The sequence below is a fragment of the Phyllostomus hastatus genome, unplaced genomic scaffold (genome assembly GCF_019186645.2).
Source record: "Phyllostomus hastatus isolate PE091 unplaced genomic scaffold, TTU_PhHast_1.1 phas_scaffold_93, whole genome shotgun sequence".
Lineage (NCBI taxonomy): Eukaryota > Metazoa > Chordata > Mammalia > Chiroptera > Phyllostomidae > Phyllostomus > Phyllostomus hastatus.
Window position 1 is genome coordinate 19,318,567 of NW_025334042.1, and position 18,139 is coordinate 19,336,705.

General features: G+C 45.6%; 1 protein-coding gene across 6 annotated transcripts in view; it reads left to right on the top strand.

The window, feature by feature from the left end:
• The window catches only part of CSAD (cysteine sulfinic acid decarboxylase), a 22,510-nt gene extending 9,438 nt beyond the window's left edge, over window positions 1-13,072 (top strand). For 4 of the 6 annotated variants that reach the window (XM_045829025.1, XM_045829023.1, XM_045829026.1 and 1 more), the window contains exons 2-15: window positions 3,206-3,342; window positions 3,605-3,731; window positions 3,811-3,901; window positions 4,281-4,387; window positions 4,839-4,954; window positions 5,454-5,533; window positions 5,825-5,879; window positions 9,949-10,065; window positions 10,141-10,205; window positions 10,483-10,564; window positions 11,007-11,206; window positions 11,349-11,400; window positions 11,538-11,627; window positions 12,552-13,072. In XM_045829025.1, coding sequence (XP_045684981.1) covers window positions 3,217-3,342; window positions 3,605-3,731; window positions 3,811-3,901; window positions 4,281-4,387; window positions 4,839-4,954; window positions 5,454-5,533; window positions 5,825-5,879; window positions 9,949-10,065; window positions 10,141-10,205; window positions 10,483-10,564; window positions 11,007-11,206; window positions 11,349-11,400; window positions 11,538-11,627; window positions 12,552-12,725 — 1,482 coding nt within the window. In that variant the 5' untranslated portion in view covers window positions 3,206-3,216 and the 3' untranslated portion in view covers window positions 12,726-13,072. Of the gene's footprint in view, window positions 1-2,808; window positions 2,949-3,205; window positions 3,343-3,604; window positions 3,732-3,810; window positions 3,902-4,280; window positions 4,388-4,838; window positions 4,955-5,453; window positions 5,534-5,824; window positions 5,880-9,948; window positions 10,066-10,140; window positions 10,206-10,482; window positions 10,565-11,006; window positions 11,207-11,348; window positions 11,401-11,537; window positions 11,628-12,551 lie in introns of those variants that run through there. The other 2 variants (XM_045829024.1, XM_045829028.1) reach the window with 2 other exon arrangements.
• The last annotated feature ends 5,067 nt before the right edge of the window (window positions 13,073-18,139 follow it).

Consider the following 18,139-nt stretch of genomic DNA (forward strand, 5'->3'; position numbering starts at 1 on the left):
AGGACAGTAGGGCTGGGAGTTGAGGATTTTGGACAAAGAGTGGTTGAAATGATTGACCATACAATCTAGGTTGTATTAGTGAAGGAAAGACAGATACAAAGGAGTTGATGGTTACAGGAGATTATGGACTAGAGATCCCATGAAGTCAGAACAAAACCTGTGACTTGTGAAAAAAGCAACATCTCAGCCAGGGGCTAAAACACTGTTCCTAGCCCTGTTCAAGTCTTTTTGCTCTATCATTCTGTATTGCAGGTTAATGTCCTTCTTGCTTTTCAAAAGTAAAACTCTCTGCGGGAGGAGTTCTTCCCTCTTTCAGGTACCCGGGACAGGATTCTGTACGGGGAACAAGGGTAGTGATGCCTCACCCTCCTGTTTACCCCTGGAGGAGACTGGGGGTGTCCAGGGCCTCCAGATTTCATTTCTCAGAGGCAACTGATGTGGAATGAACAAAGAAGGTGCCAGGTGGACGGAGCCAAGGTCTTCTCTGCACACCTTCCCTTTAGAGCTATGGGAAAGGTCTCCCTCCAGCCAGCGGTTTCTCTCTCTTCACTAGCCATTTCCTCCTGGCAAACCCCTTGCAACCTGTTTTCTACCCAGGAAGAGACAGGGATGTCTTCCTTGGCCTGCTTGCCATATCAAGGGCCTAAGTTCCTATGAACACCAGCAGATGCCTTGGTGAATCTCTCTTTAAACCCCTTATGTTACAGATACTGAGATCCCGAGGTATCCTCACTCCTGGCCCAATGGCCTTGACATCACAGCAAACTCAGGGCCTGAGAGAGCTGCACATGAGACAATCAAGCATAATGGTCAGGGTTAGGGGCTTCACAGCCTGACTCGCCAGGTTCAAATCCAGCTCGGCCACATACTGGCTGTGTGATCTGGACAAGTTAAACACGTAGTGTCTCTGAAATCTCAGTTTCTTCATCTTCAATTGTCGGTAGAAACTATACCCCAAACAGTTGTGAAGATTAGAATACATGTGAAGTATGTAGTGTGGCATATGGTGAGTACCTACTTCAATGGCACCTATTTTCATTAGCTTCTGTCCCTTAAGCCTCCCAACGTAAACACCTCACTGCTGCCACCCAACAGGAGACCTAGAGTGAGTGCCAAGGAAGGACAGGCTCTCATTCCCAAGTCCTAGGCTAGCTTGTTTATTGGCCCCAAACCCAACCTACTGAGGAAAAGTTTAAGGCTAAGACCACCAGTGTCCCTTGGACCTTTGTTTTCAACTAGTGTGGAGTCCAGTGGCTGTTGCCGGGATGGCATTAGAGCAGCCCACCTTGAGGAAGGTTCCTCCCTTTCCACATTTTTTGAATCCTCTTGCCCCCTCATCTGGGGGATTTCCCAGGCCTTGGTGTTTGCCCCTCTTTCCCAGGCCATCTCTCTGACTCTCCCCTCCCGGGGCGGTGGAGTTGAACCCTGACTCTTAAATCTGCTTTCCATTCTAGCCTCTTATTAGAGCCCTGGGCCTGCCTGCCTCCCGTATGAGTATCTGTAGTCCCATGACACCTCCATTTGGATGAGTGTTTCCAAGAAATGACTATTTTACTTTTCCCTCTGGCTTCCCTTTTCTGCATTCAGTTTCTTTCAGGGGCACGATTATTCTTCCAGTCACCCATGCTTGAAACCCTAGGGTCACCTTTGACTCTTCCTTCTCCAACATAGATTCCATAAGTGTTCATTCAATTCAGTGCAACCTAGTGAGTGCCAAGCCTGCATATTCCTCTGTCTGTCCTTTCCTAATGACACCATCCTAGTCAAGTGTGGATCACCTCATGTCTGGTTTCTGAAAACAGCCTGTTACCTCTGCATCCTGCTGCTATACACCAGTCTTCTGAGAGTAGCAGCTTCATCACATTTTTCCTTGACACACAATCTTTCAGTGACTTCCCATTTTCTGCGGGACAAAATTTAGATTCCTTGGCCTGGCTGGCACTCCAGGCTCCCCATAAGTTCATGCAGCTGTGCACCTGTATCACTCTTGCAGACCCTCCCTCCAGCCAGCTGGACCTTCACTGACCTTAGAACAAGCCACACTCATTCCCAATATAAGCTTATGGCAATCCTCCCCTACCCGTGCACGCCTCTCTTCCTCCCTTTCAGCAATTTCATTTCTCCTGCCTACTTTGAGGATTTGGCTCCAGTCCCCTCCTATCTTCACTAGTCTTCAGTCTTCACCCCTCTCCTCTTTTCCTGAATAGCCCCTTGGAGTCAGCATCCAGCCGAGCCCTGGGCGATAATTGTTGCATGTGCATCTGTGTCCTCCCAGTGGGACAGGGAGGCTTTCTCAGTCCCAGCACCCTGTCATGAACACAGCTGGTGTTCACTTCAAACTGCCACTCCCTGTTTATGGAGCACTCTCAGCCTGCAAGGCACAGGGTTGCAGTTACTTAGCAAGATTCTTCCTCGGTGTAACCTTTTCTTCCTGCTTTGGGAGAGAGCTTTAGAGATTAGGACCATTCTGAAAAGACTGGGCGTTGGGATGCAGAGATAGGCCTCTGAAGCTTGCCTAAACCATTTCACCTCCACTGGTCTTTCTCGGGCTCCCCTACCCCCTCAGCCTCCCCTCCCTTTGCCCTTCTCTGCCTGCCAAACATCTCCCAGGAACCCCACTCTGGACTCTTTGCTTCAGGGTGGGAAGCCCTTCTTCCTGCTGGCTCTCTGCTTCTCTTAACTCTCTGGTTAAGGTGGCCTGTGTTTTTGCCTTTTATCTCATTTTCGGCCTCCTCCCTATCAGCTAATGATTATTCAGGGTACTTAACCTATTGTCCCTATTCCAAATCTGTGTACATTTTTCTTAAGGGCAGGGTCATGAGAGTGATGTCACAGCCATGTGACTGCTGCTTATACCTCACTCCCTCTGCTGCCCTGGTCTTAACATTCTGAAAATCGAATCGTGTGCCCTGCCTCCAGCTTGCCTGAACAGAGACCTGAAAAGGAAGGTAAGCCGCTGTTGTTGCCTTAGGTGGGCAGTGGCCACTAGATTTCACATGCTCAGTGCTAACTGGCTTGTTCCCTCTCACTTGTTTCAACTGGCTTTCTCCCTGGACACTCTCAGTCGCCCTTGTCTGCACAGTGAAGGCTGGAATCGAGCTGCAGGACTGGAGCCTTAGGCGCATTAAGACGTTGGGATTCTTGCTGGTTAGGTCCAGGTTGGGTACACAGTCTGAGTAGGGAATAACTCCTGCTCTGCTCATAGATTTTATCCTGATGGCCGACTCCCAACCACTCCTCTCCCTTGACTGGGACCCTGTGGCTGCAGAAGCCTTGCTCCGGGATGTGTTTGGGATTGTTGTGGATGAAGTCATTTGGAAAGGGACCAGTGCTACTGAGAAGGTGGGTCCTTTCTCCCTTCTCTTTCTGTCCATCAACTTGGTTCAGAACTTTGCTCCTTCCACAAGACTTCTCCCCAGACTTTATTACCGTCTCACTGTGTGCCTCAGGGATTGGGTACTGGGTCTGACTGTGCTTATTTACCATTATTCATGTGTTGCTTTAAGTGCACATTGGTGGTGTCTTGTGTATACTGAGATGTCGTTTGGACAGCCAGTTGATAGAATGTCTAAGGGCCCCCAGAATCTCCCGCTTCTCCTCCGAGGTCTGTGAGTGGAAGGAGCCGGAGGAGCTGAAGCAGCTGCTGGATTTGGAGCTGCAGAGCCAGGGGGAGTCACAGGAACAAATCCTGGAGCGGTGCCGGGCTGTGATCCGCTACAGCGTGAAGACCTGTGGGTCCTGGCTGCTGGTGGGAGGAGTGTTTGGAGTTTGTACCCAGCTCCACTCTGAGCTCCCTGCCCCCTTCTCCAGGTCACCCTCGCTTCTTCAACCAGCTCTTCTCAGGGTTGGATCCTCATGCTCTGGCCGGGCGCATTGTCACTGAGAGCCTCAATACCAGCCAGTGAGCCATGCCAGGGGCCCCACCTACCGCTCCACGAAGGCTATGGATTTGCACGAGACTGCCCTAGGGGGAGGGGAAGAAAACGGTTTTTGCCTCCATCTCGTTTTCTGAGAATCTCTGCTGCAGAGTCTTTCCCTTTTGTGCTATTCAGGCTCCCTTTCTCCAAGCTCTCTCCTGTCTCTTGATCCTAGTTTGTTCTCATTCTTGCTTCCTTGTTTTTTTTTTTTGTTTGTTTGTTTTTTTGTCACCAACTCCTTCCTTTCTGTGGGCCCTTCCCTTGCTCATTTTCACCACCTGCTCTCTCTTTGACTCCTCTGAGAATCTCACCTGGCATCCCTCCCTGTCCCTTCCCTTTTCTCGTTGTTCCTTCTCCTGGCAGGTACACTTATGAAATCGCCCCTGTGTTTGTACTCATGGAAGAGGAAGTGCTGAAGAAACTTCGGGCACTCGTGGGCTGGAGCTCTGGGGATGGGGTCTTCTGCCCTGGTATGTGAGGAGGGGAGTGTTTTTTGGCCTTTTTAAGGGCTCTTCCTTCCCTACAATGCTCTTGCTCTAAGCTGGCAGGGAGGGGGCATTCCTCTTTGTTTCCTCTCCAGCTGGGCTCTGGCCAAACCAGAAAGAGGCTGCCCAATACTCTGTATCCCTGTGTTTGCCAAAAAGTCCCTGAGATCAGTGCTCCTGTGCCTGCTCCCCCTGGGTGGGGGCTGTTTTGGGTACAGCCCAGGATATGTTGGGGGACAGTCAGGGATCTAGATCCCTGGGCTGTTCTTGGCTATCAGTCCATTTGTGGAGCCCTGTGAATTCGTGACCAGGGGACCAATCAGTTGTGTTGTTGTTGTTTTTTTTATCAGTTCTTCTGGGTGGAGAGGTCAAGAGAAGCAAGCTCCAGTTTTGACCCACTGTCTCTCTGTCTTGCCATCATCCCCCTCTGTGACAGGTGGCTCCATCGCCAACATGTATGCTATGAACCTGGCCCGCTATCAGCGCTATCCTGATTGCAAGAGGAGGGGCCTCCAGGCACTGCCACCCCTGGCCCTCTTCACAACAGAGGAGGTGGGGAAGGGGCACAGGCCTTCGCTAAGCTCCTGATTCTAGCCAGTGGGATCTGGGATCTGTCAGGTTTTCTGCCTGTCCAGACTCATCTCCTCCAAGCCCAGCCTGCCCTCAAGCATCTGTGCTTCCTTCCAATCAAGGGGGCTCCCATTCACCTTGCCTTCAGTCTGGGGAGTGGGGAGAGGAAGGGTCAGCGAGTGAGGCAGGCACAGTCCACACGCTTTCCACACAGAGTGTAGTCCATGGACCAGCAGCATCAATATCGCTGGAGCATTTATTAGGAATGCAGAATCTCAGCCCCTACCCCAGACTTATCGTATCCGACTCTGCATTTTAATCAGATACCCTAGCACTTTGAAGGCTCATAAATGCTTAAAAAGCTCAGGTCTACAGGGGCTCCTCTATTATAGCTCACACTTGACTTTTACTAGTCTCTTCCCTCTCCACCCTCCCTGCCCTCCCAGTCGTAGCCTAACGTGCTCTCTGCTTTCCTCCACAGTGTCACTACTCCATCAAAAAGGGAGCCGCTTTCCTGGGCCTTGGCACCGACAGTGTCCGAGTGGTCAAGGCAGATGAGAGGTGACAGTCCTGTCCTTGTGGCCCTGACTGGGCTTGGTGCTGCATACTTTCCTGCTGTTGGAAGCTCTGGCTGCAGGTCCCCCCCTCTGCTGTCCCCTCTCTGTTCCTCAGAATTGTTACTTCTGTCTCTCAGTGCTAGAGTCTCCTGCCCTGTCCCCTGAGATGTTCACCCCTCTTAGGGAAAAATCAACACTGTGGCCTTTGTATTGCTAAACCCATATTACCCTGATCTCAACACTTCCTAACCTAGAGAACCAATTACATCTTTACCCGTTCAACTTTCTTTTCCAGAGGGAAAATGATCCCTGAGGATCTGGAGAGGCAGATCTGTCTGGCCAAGGCTGAGGTGAGTGAGTGAGGGGCACTGGGGTACGCAGCAAGGTGTGGAGCTGGGCTGTGTCCCTTTCTTGGTGGGTTCTGTGGGCTCTCCCTACTCGAGGCTTCCCTCATCCCTCTTCTTGATCTCTGTGCCTGCCTCTTCTGTGGGCTGGAATGATCCATGGGGAGCCTGAGGGGCCAGGAGACTCTGTGGTCCTCTCAGGGACTCTGCCGAGACCCACAGGCAGGATCTGACTCCAAGAGGAAGGAGCATGACTGAGTTACTGAGTGGAATCCCACGGCGGCACCACAGAGAGGGTGCTGGGGGCCGGAAGTGTACTGTGGTGGGTTTCTCTGTGCAGGGAGGGTCTGTACAGAGAGAACTTTGGGAAGATGTGCAGGCCAGTGGTGAGGAGTGCGACTCTGAGCTGTGGGAAATGTGGAGGCCCGGCACCCCCTCCACACTGGGGGGCTATGTGAACTGCTGCAGCCACCGTGGAGGGCATTTTGGTACTGTATATTATATAAATTTTAAAAGTATCTGGCCACTGATACAGAGTCCCATTGCTAAGGTTATTCTATAAATCATCATAGTAGTTTGAATTTTGTGCACTGGAGCAAAGTGTAAAATTTTAAAAAATTAATGTCTATCAGTAGATAAATTACGATGCCATATCTGTGTGTCTTGGTTTGTAAAATGAACATAATGTAGAAGTTACACATAGGACTGGTATAAGGATTAAATGAATTAATATATGTGAAGCAGTTAGAGCCCATGAAGCACTGTATAAATATTAGCTACTATGTGTTATTGTTATTACTGGAGTACTACATAGACATTTAAAAGAATATGGTGGGAACATAAATACTAACATGAAAATACCTTCACTGTAGCCCTGACTGGTGTGCCTCAGTTGGCTGGGTGTCGTTCCACAAAGCGAGGGGTCACTGGTTCAATCTACAGGGCACGTGCCTGGGCTGCGGTTCCGTCCTTGGTCAGGGGCACGTGGGGCGCAACTGATTCCTGTTTCTCTGTCACGTCGGTGTTTCTCTCCTCTTTCTCCCTTCATCCCCCTCTCTTTAAAAATAAATCTTTTTTTATAAGAAAGAAAATACCTCCACTATATATTTAAATCTCTCTATAAAAAGAATATATAGCAAGTTGCAGTAGAGGAAGGACAGTTTGAGCTTATTATTATTTAGAACAATATGAATTTATTGAATAGGGATGTTGCCTCTGAGGAGCACTATGAGCAGTGGAGATCAGTGGAGTATTACTGTTTATTGTATAAGGTTTTTTTGGTAATAGCTTTATTGAAATGTAATTCCATTTATATGCCTTACAATTTACTCATTCATAGTGTACAATTCGGTAGTTTTTAACGTATTTACAGAATTGTGCAACCATCATTACAATAAACATTAGAACATTTTCATCAGCTCCAAAAGAAACCCCATACCTTCTAGCTGTCAGTCACCCGCACTCCCACACTTCCCATTGGGCTACCACTAACCTGTTGGTGTCTCTGTGGACTTGCTATTCTGGACTTTTCATAGGTGTGCAGTCATAGTACCCATGGCCTCTGGTGATTAACTTCTCTTACTCAGCATAATGTTGCCAAGGGTCGTTCCTGTTGTAGCACGTACCAGTTCTTCATTCTTTCTTATTGCTGAATAATATTCCATTGTGTGGATATGCCACATTTTATTTGTTAATTTCTCAGTTGATGGACTTAGGTTTCCAGTTTGGGGCTATTATGAATACTGGTGCTCTGAACATTTGTGTATACATTTTCATGTGAACATATGTTTTTCATTTCTTTTGGTTATATACCTGGTGGTGAAATTGCTTAATCATATGGTAGCTCCATGTTTAACGTTTGAGGAACCATTAGACTATTTTTCAAAGCAACTGCACCCACCCTGGCCAGTGTGGCTCATTTGGTTGGAGCATCGCACTGTAACCAAAAGGTTGTGGGTTCGATGTTTGATCCCTGGTCAGCGCGCATGCCCGGGTTGCGGGTTCCATCTCTAGTCCGAGTGTGAACGGAAGGCAACCAGTTGATGTTTTTTTTGTCACACCAAGGTTTCTTTCTCTCCCTTCCCCTCTCCATTCCTCTTTCTAAATAAATCAGTGAAAAAAATGTCCTCAGGTGAGGATTTTTTTTAAAAAGTGACTGTGCCAGTTTATAATTCCACCAGCAGTGTATGAGGGTTCCAGTTTCTCCCCATCCTCGCTGACACCTGTTATTTCTCATTCTGATTATACCCATCTTAGTGGGTGTGAAGTGGTGTCTTGCTGTGGTTTTGATTTGCATTTCCGTGATGACTGATGATGTTGAGTGAGCATCCTGTCATGTGCTTATTCAATTCTGTTCAAGACATAAGTAAGTCCTTTATCAGATGTATGATTTGTAATATCTCCTTCTATTCTCTAGTTTGTCTTTTCACATTCTGGATGGTGTCCTTTGAAGTACAAAAGTTTTACATTTTGATGAGTTCCAATTTAGTTTTTCTTTGATTGCCTGTGCTTTTGATGTCATATCTGGGCAGTCTTTGCCCAACTCAAGCTCCTATATCTTCATATAAGAGTTCTGTAGTTTTAGTTCTTACATTTAGTTCTATGATCTGTTATGAATTAATTTTTGTGTATGACGTGAGAAAGGGCTTCAACTTCATTTTTAAATGGCTTGTAAAAATTGAATTTATTGGGGTGATATTGGTTAATAAAATTATATAGGTTTTGGGTGTACAGTTCTGTAACACCATCTGTATACTCTATTGTGTGTTCATTACCTCAAGCCAAGTCTCCTTCCATCATCATTTATCCCCCCTTACCCTCTTCTACCTCCCCCAACCCCTTTCTTTCTGGTAATCACCATACTGTTGTCTGTGTCTGCGAGGGTTTTTGTTTTTTGTTTAATCCCTTCACCCTTCTTACCCAGCCCCGAAAACCCCTCTCCCCTCTGACAGCTGTCATTGACTTCTTCCCCCCACCCCACCCCCCCGCCGCCCCGTATGTGGATATCCAGTTGTCCCAGCACCATTTGTGAAAAGACTATTCTTTACCCCAGTGAATTGTCTTGGCATCCTTGTTGAAAATGAATTGACTGTGAATATGAAAGTTTATTTCTGGATTTTCAATTCCATTTCATTGATCTGCATTCTATACTGTAGACCACATTGTCTTCATTAACGTAGCCTTGTAGTGAGTTTTGAAATCAGTAAGTGCAAGCCCTCCAACTTTGTTCTTTTTTCCAGATATTTAGGTTTAGCTTGTCAATTTCTGTCTGCAAAGAAGCCAACTGGGCTTTTTTTAAATAAAGATTTTAAAAATTTATTCATTTTTAGACAGAGGGGAAAGAAGAGAGAAAGAGAGACAGAGAGAAACATTGATTGGTTGCCAGCAGTATGAGCCAGAATCAGGGACTGAAGCTGCAACCCAGGCATGTGCCCTGACTGGAAATCGAACCAGAGACCCTTTGGTTCGCAAGCTGGCACTCAATCCACTGAGCCACACCAGCCAGGGCAAAACACTGATTCGTTGTTCCACTTATTTATGCACTCATTGGTTGATTCTTGCATGTGCCCTGACCAGGGATCAAACCCAGAACCTTGGCATAACAGGACAATGCTCTAACCAACTGAGTGACCTGGCCAGAGCTATCAATTCTTTTTTAAATGTTTAGTAGAATTCATCAGTGAAACCATCTGGGCCCGGGCTTTTTCTTTATGACTTTTAAAAAATATACTAATTCAATTTCTTTATAAACTTTTATACTATTAGAAATTTTTAAATGACATTTGATCTTCCAGTAAGGCACTGAAATTTGAAAGAGTATGAGCTTTGGAGGTGGACTGTCAGACTGACGTAGGTTTGGATTCCATCTCTGGAGCGTCAGCTTGGGGGCAGGTTTCCTCACACCTCTGAATCTTAGTGTTTCACCTGCAGATGGAAGGAGATAGAGGTGCTTTGTAAGGTTGAAAGGGCCCAGGTCAGGCACGCAGAGAGTTTAGCAATGGGCTCTGGCACCAGTTCTCTGGGTTGCTTTTTAATGACATTGCGGCCTCTTTCTCCCTCTGCATGTTTGCATTAGGGTGCTGTGCCGTTCCTGGTCAGTGCCACTTCTGGCACTACTGTACTGGGGGCCTTTGACCCCCTGGAAGCAGTTGCTGATGTGTGCCAGCGTCATGGGCTGTGGCTGCACGTGGACGTGAGTGGGATGTGGGCCTGAGGGTGGGCTGGGCTGAGCCGAGGCCACACCCATGCTGCTCCTTCTGCCCCACAGGCCGCCTGGGGTGGAAGTGCCCTGCTGTCACAGACACATAGACATCTCCTGGATGGGATACACAGGTGCCTGCAGCTCCCACTCCCCGAGTCCCACCATTCACATATTTGATCCGTAGAACAGTCGCCGTCTAGGGGCAGTGAGGAAAGACATGGGTGGGAGGGGGATTGGAGAGATGGTTGATTGGGACTGGGAGTTCGGGTGGCAGACATGACAGCTCTTCTCGACTGCTGGGCTGGGGTGAGACTAAGGCCCTTTTGCTGAGGTCTGGGAAGGGAGAGGAGCTTAGTTGGACAGCTTAAGGAGGAGCCAGGTGACCCAGCTGTGCCGTACCCACCCCAGGGCTGACTCCGTGGCCTGGAACCCCCACAAGCTCCTCGCAGCAGGCCTGCAGTGCTCAGCTCTTCTTCTCCGGGATACCACGGTGGGTCTGCCCATGCCTCTGGCCTTGTCCCATCTCTCAACTTAGACCTCTGTCTTCTTTTCTCTCTCATCTTAGAGGGGGTCCTGGCCTTACTGTGTTCTCCTTACCATCCCACCTGAAGCTGCATATCTTCGACCACCCTAATTTCCTGTTATGGGCTCTCTCAGTCCCCCATGGCCTGTCTTCATGCAAAGGAAAAAGTTTCCAGCTTGAAGTTGGAATTGAAGGGACCTGGGTTGAGTTTGGGAAGAACTCTGGGTATTGGGAGGAGATTAGAGGAAAGGATCTGCGCCGGATGGCAGCTGTCCCACTAGGGAAAGAGGAGCAGCCACTTGGTTCCAGGGAGAGGAGCGGGCGGACCGAGCTGAGAGGTCCTCCAGTAAAGTGCTGGAGGAAAGCTGGGTGGGGAGGGTGGGTCTGACACCTTCCTACCCACCCACAGAATCTGCTCAAGCGCTGCCACGGGTCCCAGGCCAGCTACCTCTTCCAGCAGGACAAATTCTACGATGTGGCCCTGGACACAGGAGACAAGGTGGTGCAGTGTGGCCGTCGTGTGGACTGTCTGAAGTTGTGGCTCATGTGGAAGGCACAGGGCGGGCAAGGGCTGGAGCGGCGTGTGGACCAGGCCTTTGCCCTTGCCCGGTAGGAGTGGGCGTGGTTCCAGTTCTCCCCAGGCCCCTTCCCTGAGACCCCTTACTGCTCTCACCACCTCTCCAGCTCATTCTCTGGGTCCGTTTTATTTTCTTTCCTCCCCCACCTGTGATTTCTCACTCTCTGTTCGAAGTTACCTGGTGGAGGAAATGAAGAAGCGGGAAGGATTTGAGTTGGTCATGGAGGTATGACCTACCTTGTGCTCTTTGTTGCTACACCCCTAGCCTGTCTTACAGGCAAAGCCCTGATGGAGGAAGAGGAGCAGTGAGAGGGGACACCCCCTCTCCTGAGCTTATACCTTTCTCTTCCGCATTCCTCCCAGCCCGAGTTTGTCAATGTGTGTTTCTGGTTCCTGCCCCCCAGTCTGCGGGGGGAGCAGAAGAGTCTGGATTACAGTCAAAGGCTGGCTAAGGTAGGCTTTCTCTCCCCCCAGGCTCTGGTTAACCCAGTGAGGGAACTAACGCAGCTTGTGTATTTACGCCACCTGCTGGTTTTGGGTGGCATGGCCTGTCCCTTTGCTGATCTATTGCTCCTGAGGTGGGGGGACATAAACTGGAAAACACCAACTTGTCCTCATTGCTGTGGGGATGGGGATGGAAAATAAGGTGTTTTTCTGGGAAGTAAGATGAAGACAGAGAGGGACGTCACAGGGTTAGTCACCAGCGTACATAGACCCGTGTGCTGGGACTTCTGCAGGGAGCTCAGGTCCAGGGCAGAGATGTGAGGCAGGCAGGTCATGGAAGAGCCTTACTTACTCCCTGATACTGGGGACAAGCAACCCAGTAGGTCCAGCCCAGACATGCCTCCTAGAGGTGAGGAACTACGTCATGGGTCCCTAAGTATAGGTTGGTAGTAGGTGCTGCAGATGATCTGAAAGGACAAGAATGTTCTTGTCCTAGAGAAGCAATACTTAGAAAACAAGACTTACCAATTTGAAACCGATGTGTTCAAGGAACTCTTGTAAATACACATGTTAGATTACAGGGTACAGATAAAAAAAAATTACAGGAATTCAGAGGGGGGGGAGTGTTAAGGATGACTGGGGCTTGAAGTTAGACTAAAGCAGTGTTATACATCAGGGAACTCAGGATTTGACAGGAAATGGCCCAGAATATAGGCAAGATGGGGAATAAAGCAGACGGGAGAGAAGGCCAGGCAGGTTGGTTGTGGCAGAAAAGGTAAACTGGGGCCACAGTCAGGATCAGAGCAGGGGGTGCTACCTCCGGGGGGTACCTGGGTGGGAGGGAAATGCATCTTGGGTAACTCGCTGGCCAGGAAGCCCCCCACCCTCACCTGACCCCAGGCTGCAGCTGGACATTCTGCACCCCTTCCACAGGTGGCCCCGGTACTCAAGGAGCGTATGGTGAAAGAGGGCTCCATGATGATTGGCTACCAGCCCCATGGGACCCGGGGCAACTTTTTCCGCATGATTGTGGCCAACCCTGCACTGACTCAGGCTGATATGTGCTTCCTCCTCGATGAGCTGGAGCGGCTAGGCCAGGACCTCTGAGTCCTCTCCTTCCACTGTCGGCCTTGACAGCCCCTCGCCCTCACTGGCTCCGCATATTCCCTCCCTGTGTCCTCAAGACCAATCTTTTTAGAAAACAGAATGGCTGTAACAGTGTTTATATCACTTGGCCCACTAACTTTCCTATTAAGTAGTTGATATTAGGAGATGTTTAATAAACTATAGTGTATCCTTATGATGGACTTTTAGTCTGCCTTTAGAATTATGTTTAAAAAGAGAATTTTAATTGGTATGAAAAAAATAATTTTGTTATGTTGTAAAATCTGGATATAGTACTTTATTATAGTAATATCTGAGCTATATTAAAAAAATACATAGGAAAAGAGTGATGAAATATGCCAAAATTGTAAGTTTTTTTCCTGTAATGGGATTATAGGCAATTTAAAAATTAACTTCTTTATGCCTTTTGTTCTCTCTCCTTTTATTATATAATGAATATACACTACTTATATAACAGAAAAATAATAAAGTTAAATTTCCACCTATATTATTGTGTTATGTTTTCAAGTTTGTTACCTTTTAACCAAAAAGTGGAGAATGCAAATTAATTTTTTTTAAAAAGCAGGTGAAAGATAGAAAAATTTTATACTTAAAAATCTTTAGTGGAAGGGGAAAGACCAAAAGTGGAGTCCCAAAATTCATTGTATTTTAGTGACGTTGAAACAAAATGGGCGCTGACTGTGTCTTGAGACCAGAGACTTCTCCACTTATTATTTTTTTAAGATTTTATTTATTTATTTTTAGAGAGAAGGAAAGGGAGGGAGATAGAGAAGGAGAGAAACACCCATCGGTTGCCTCTTGCCAGCCCCCACCAGGGACCTGGCCCACAACCCAGGCATGTGCCCTGACCGAGAATCAAACCGGTGACCTTTCAGTTTGCAGGCCAGCACTCAGTCCACTGAGCCACACCAGCCAGGGCCCCACTTATTCTTGAAAAACTCTCACAAAAACAACAACAACAAACCCAGAAAGAAAGAATTTTCCTTCTGTAATTTAAACAGAAACCAAGTTAAAAGTAAAAAACAAACCAGCAACCAAACCAGTATTGCATCTTCTGTTATTGCTACTGTCTTACATAAGAACATCTCTTTTACACTTATAATCTGGGCTGGTGTTGCTCAGTCACTTTCTGGGAAAGAGGCAGTTAGTTACACAAGTTACTGAGGACAAGTGGCAAGTCTACCAGAACTTTCTGTTATTTCCAATTCCTAAAAATACCATTTAGGAAAACAGTGACATGGCCATGTACGAGTCATCCAGAGTTGTTTGCAGAGGCAAATGCTAACTACCCAAACCACCGCAAAAGACCATCCAAATCCCAGACCCAATTCTCTCGACCATTTGGGTGCGGGGGAGAAGCATTTCTATTCACATTTATTAATAATTCTCCTATAAATTGTTATTCTTGTTATAAATGGTATTTTAATTTTTTCCAAATAATAAGATCATTTTGAAAGTATTAATAATTTGAACTCCAAGCTTTCATCTTTAAAGAGGTCTAAATATCTACAAAATATCATAAATATAGTAAAAAACAAACTAAAAAAACCCTTATTTTCAACTCAAAGCAAAGCCAAAAAGCAATATTAAACACAAAATCTTCAAATTCCTTGAATCATCTGCATTTGAGAAATATTTTTAAGAGAAAGCCGGAAAGATGGGACATAAAATCAGTTAATCACCTGTTCTCTAGCTTTAAAATTGTATTTATTTATTTTTAGAGAGAGGGCAAAGAAGGGAGAGAGGGAAAGAAATACTAACGTGTGGTACATATTGCACACCCCCTACTGGGGACCTGACCCACAACTCAGGCATGTGCCCTGACTAGGAATCAGACCAGTGACCCTTTGCTTCACAGTCCCATGCTCAATCCACTGAGCCACATCAGCCAGGGCTGTTCTCCAGCTTTATAAACTGATGCTTCTTTTACTCTGTTCCCAAAATTCAACCTCAAAATCTCTGGGTACAATATTACAGTCCCTCTTTTGCTTCCTGTCTCCTATTGACATTTACTGAGCTCCTCCTGCTTTGTGTAATTCCTCCCTCTGCCCTCAAAGAGTTTGAGACGTAAGCAGTCATCCCTCAGCCTGGGCACATCCCTGCACAAGGGCCTGTGCATGCGCCAACTGTCCCCTTTTCCTCAGTGTTCATTCATCTTCATGGTTTGTTCCCTCGTTGCCTTGAGATTTTTGTTCAGATATCGCTTCCTTATTGGAGCTTTGAATATTCTATTTAAAAAGACACTTTCACCCTCTATTCTTTTTTTAATGTTTATGCTATTACAGTTGTTCCCATTTTTCCCCTTTGTCTGCCTCCACTCAGCCCTTCCCCAGCTCCCTCAGGCAATCCCCACACCGTTGTCCATGTCCATGGGTCATGCATATATGTTCTTTGGACACTCCGTTCCCCATGCTGTACTTTACATCCCCATGACTATTCTGTAACTACCAATTTGTACTTAATCCCGGCACCTTTTTTGCCCATTCCCCCAGCCCCTGTCCCATCTAGGTGCTTGGTTGATACCTCCTTTTTTTTTTTAGCTTTTTTCTTAATGTGCATTGGAACACTTTTCCAGTTGGATTTCATACATGGTGGGGCAAAAGTAGGTTTATAATTTGGGTATGCAAAATACAGAGTTTATCCTTATATTATTATTTATTAATTATTGCAATATTTTTCATATGAACAACTGTAAACCTACTTTTGCCTCACCCTGTATAAAGCTGGCAATGTTCTTACAACCCCTGGTTTAGTGTTAGCATTACAAATTTCATAGAATTATAGGTCTTGGATCTAAAAGGCCAGCACAAATACTCATCTGATACAACCTTGGACTTTAGGAAGCTTTTCTTTTATTCTTTTGAAGATTTTATTTATCTGTTTTTAGAGAGAGGGAAAGGGAGGGAGAGTAACATCGATATACAAGGGAAACATGGATTGGCTGCCTCCCACACGCTCCCAACTGGGGACCCAGCCTGAAACCCAGACATGTGCCCTGCCTGAATATCAAACCCGAGCCCTTTAGGTTTGCAGACCGACACCCAGCCCACTGAGCCACACCAGTCAGGGCTAGGCAGCTTTTATTTTAATCTGTGTTTTACAAATAAGGAGTCTGAGGCAGGGCAAAGCTAAGGTTCTTGACAAGATCGCAAGAGAGTTTGTCTCTGAAGCAAAAGATGTATTTTATTCAAAAGAGGGATATCATTTGTTTGGACAGGCATCATCCCTTTAGTTTTATTCCCCCAAAATAAAATAGTTCTGTGCTGTCTTTTCTAAACTGATATGGTGTCAGTTGTTTGAGATCCAGTTCCCACATGTTTGAGGAGTCCTGTGGCCTGATGGCCTAGTTTTGAAAATGTTCACAAAGTTCATTTTTAGCAAATTCTCTGGGGCCAATAATTAGCTTTCACATTCCCTTAGTTTGTAGCATGTTATTTTTAGCTTATTCTTATAATCATATACATTTTAAAGTTGGCTCAGAGGTTTGAGTGTTTTTAATGTCACCTGGAGTTATGTTGCTGCTGTTCCCTTGTGCTAGTGAAAACAGATTTGAGGGTTATGTATACCAGGTATTGATGATGGGATATTTTGGGGGGAAGATTTTAAACTATATATTTAACCCCTTTGATAGGCTCTTCAGGGCTATTTCTTCTTAAATAAGCTTAGGTACTTTTTGTCTTTCAAGAAATTATATATTTCATTTAAGTTGTGGGGTTTATTGATATAAACTTGATTCCTGACCTGGCTCGTGTGGCTTAGTGGATTGAGTGCCGGCCTGTGAACCAAAGGGTCACTGGTTTGATTCCTAGTCAGGGCGCATGCCTGGGTTATGGGTCAGGTCCCTAGTTGGGGGTATGTGAGAGGCAACCACACATTGATGTTTCTTTCCCTCCGTTTCTCCCTTCCTTACCTTCTCTCTAAAAAAATAAATAAATAAAATCTATTAAAAAATAAACTTGATTCCTTATTATCCTTTTAGTATCTGTAGACTCAGTAGTATTGTCAGCCTTCTCATTTCTGGTATTGGTGATTTGTGTCTTCTCTCTATATATTTTTCTTATTCACTTAGTTAGAGGTTTATTGCTATTGATCTCAAAGAACCTGTTTTGTTTCTCTGAATTTCTTACTTGTTTTCTATTTAATTGACTTCTGCTTTACTAGTAATTGTTACTATTCCTTTTTTCTGCTTCCTTTGGGTATAATTTACTCTTCTTTCTCCACTTTGTTTCTTTTTAAAGATCTATTTATTTATTTTTACAGAGAGGGGAAGGGAGAAACATCAGTCAGTTGCCTCTCACATGACCCCAACCAGGGACCTTGCCCTCCACCCAGGCAAGTGCCCTGACTGGAAATCAAACCTGTGGCCTTTCAGTTTGTGGGATGACACCCAACCCACTGAGCTACGGCAGTCAGAGCTTCTTTGTCTAGTTTCTTGAGGTGGAAGCTGAGGACATTGATTTTAAATTTTTCTTTTTTTTTCTAATGTAGGTGCTCAGTAATATAAATTACCAAGTACCACTTCAGTTTCATCTCACAAATGTTGATATATGTTGTGTTTTAATTTTCATTTGGTTCAAAATACTTTCTAATTTCTCTTTTAATTTTTTCTCTTTTAATTTATTTTTTGATTCGTGGGTTATTTAGAAGTGTGTTCTTCAGATCCATATATAGTAGTCCCCTGCCACCGACAGTTCGCAACATACATTCCAGGGTCAGTGGTTTCCTGAAACCAGGGTTAGTACCAAACCCTATATACTATGGTTTTTTTCTATACATACATACCTATGATAAAGTTTAATTTTAATATTAGACACAATAAGAGATTACCAATGATAACTAATGATAAAATAGAACACTTATAACAATACACTGTAATAAAAGTTATGTGAATGTAACTAATATTGTACTAGAGGTTTCAGCTGGATAATAAGGCAAGGAAATAAAAGACAAAGATTGGGAAGGAAAAAAGTAAAATTGTCTTTATTTGCAGGTGATATGGTCATCTATCTAGAAAATTCTAATGAGAGCCCTGGCTGGTGTGGCTCAGTGGATTGAGCACCAGCCTGTGAACGAAAGTGTCGTGGGTTCACTTCCCAGTCAGGGCACATGCCTGGGTTGCAGCCCAGGTTCCCAGTAGGGGGCATGTGAAAAACAACCACATATTGATGTTTCTCTCTCTCTTTCTTCCTCCCTTCACCTGTCTCTAAAAACAAATAAAATCTTTAAAAATAAGAAGAGAAAATTCTAATGAATCTACCAAAATGCTTCTAGAACTAGCTTAGCAAGGTTGTAATATACATCAGTATACCAAAAATCAATTGTAGTTCTATACATTAGCAACAAACTATTAAAAGTTGAAATAAAAAAACCCAATATCACTTATATTACAAAGACAT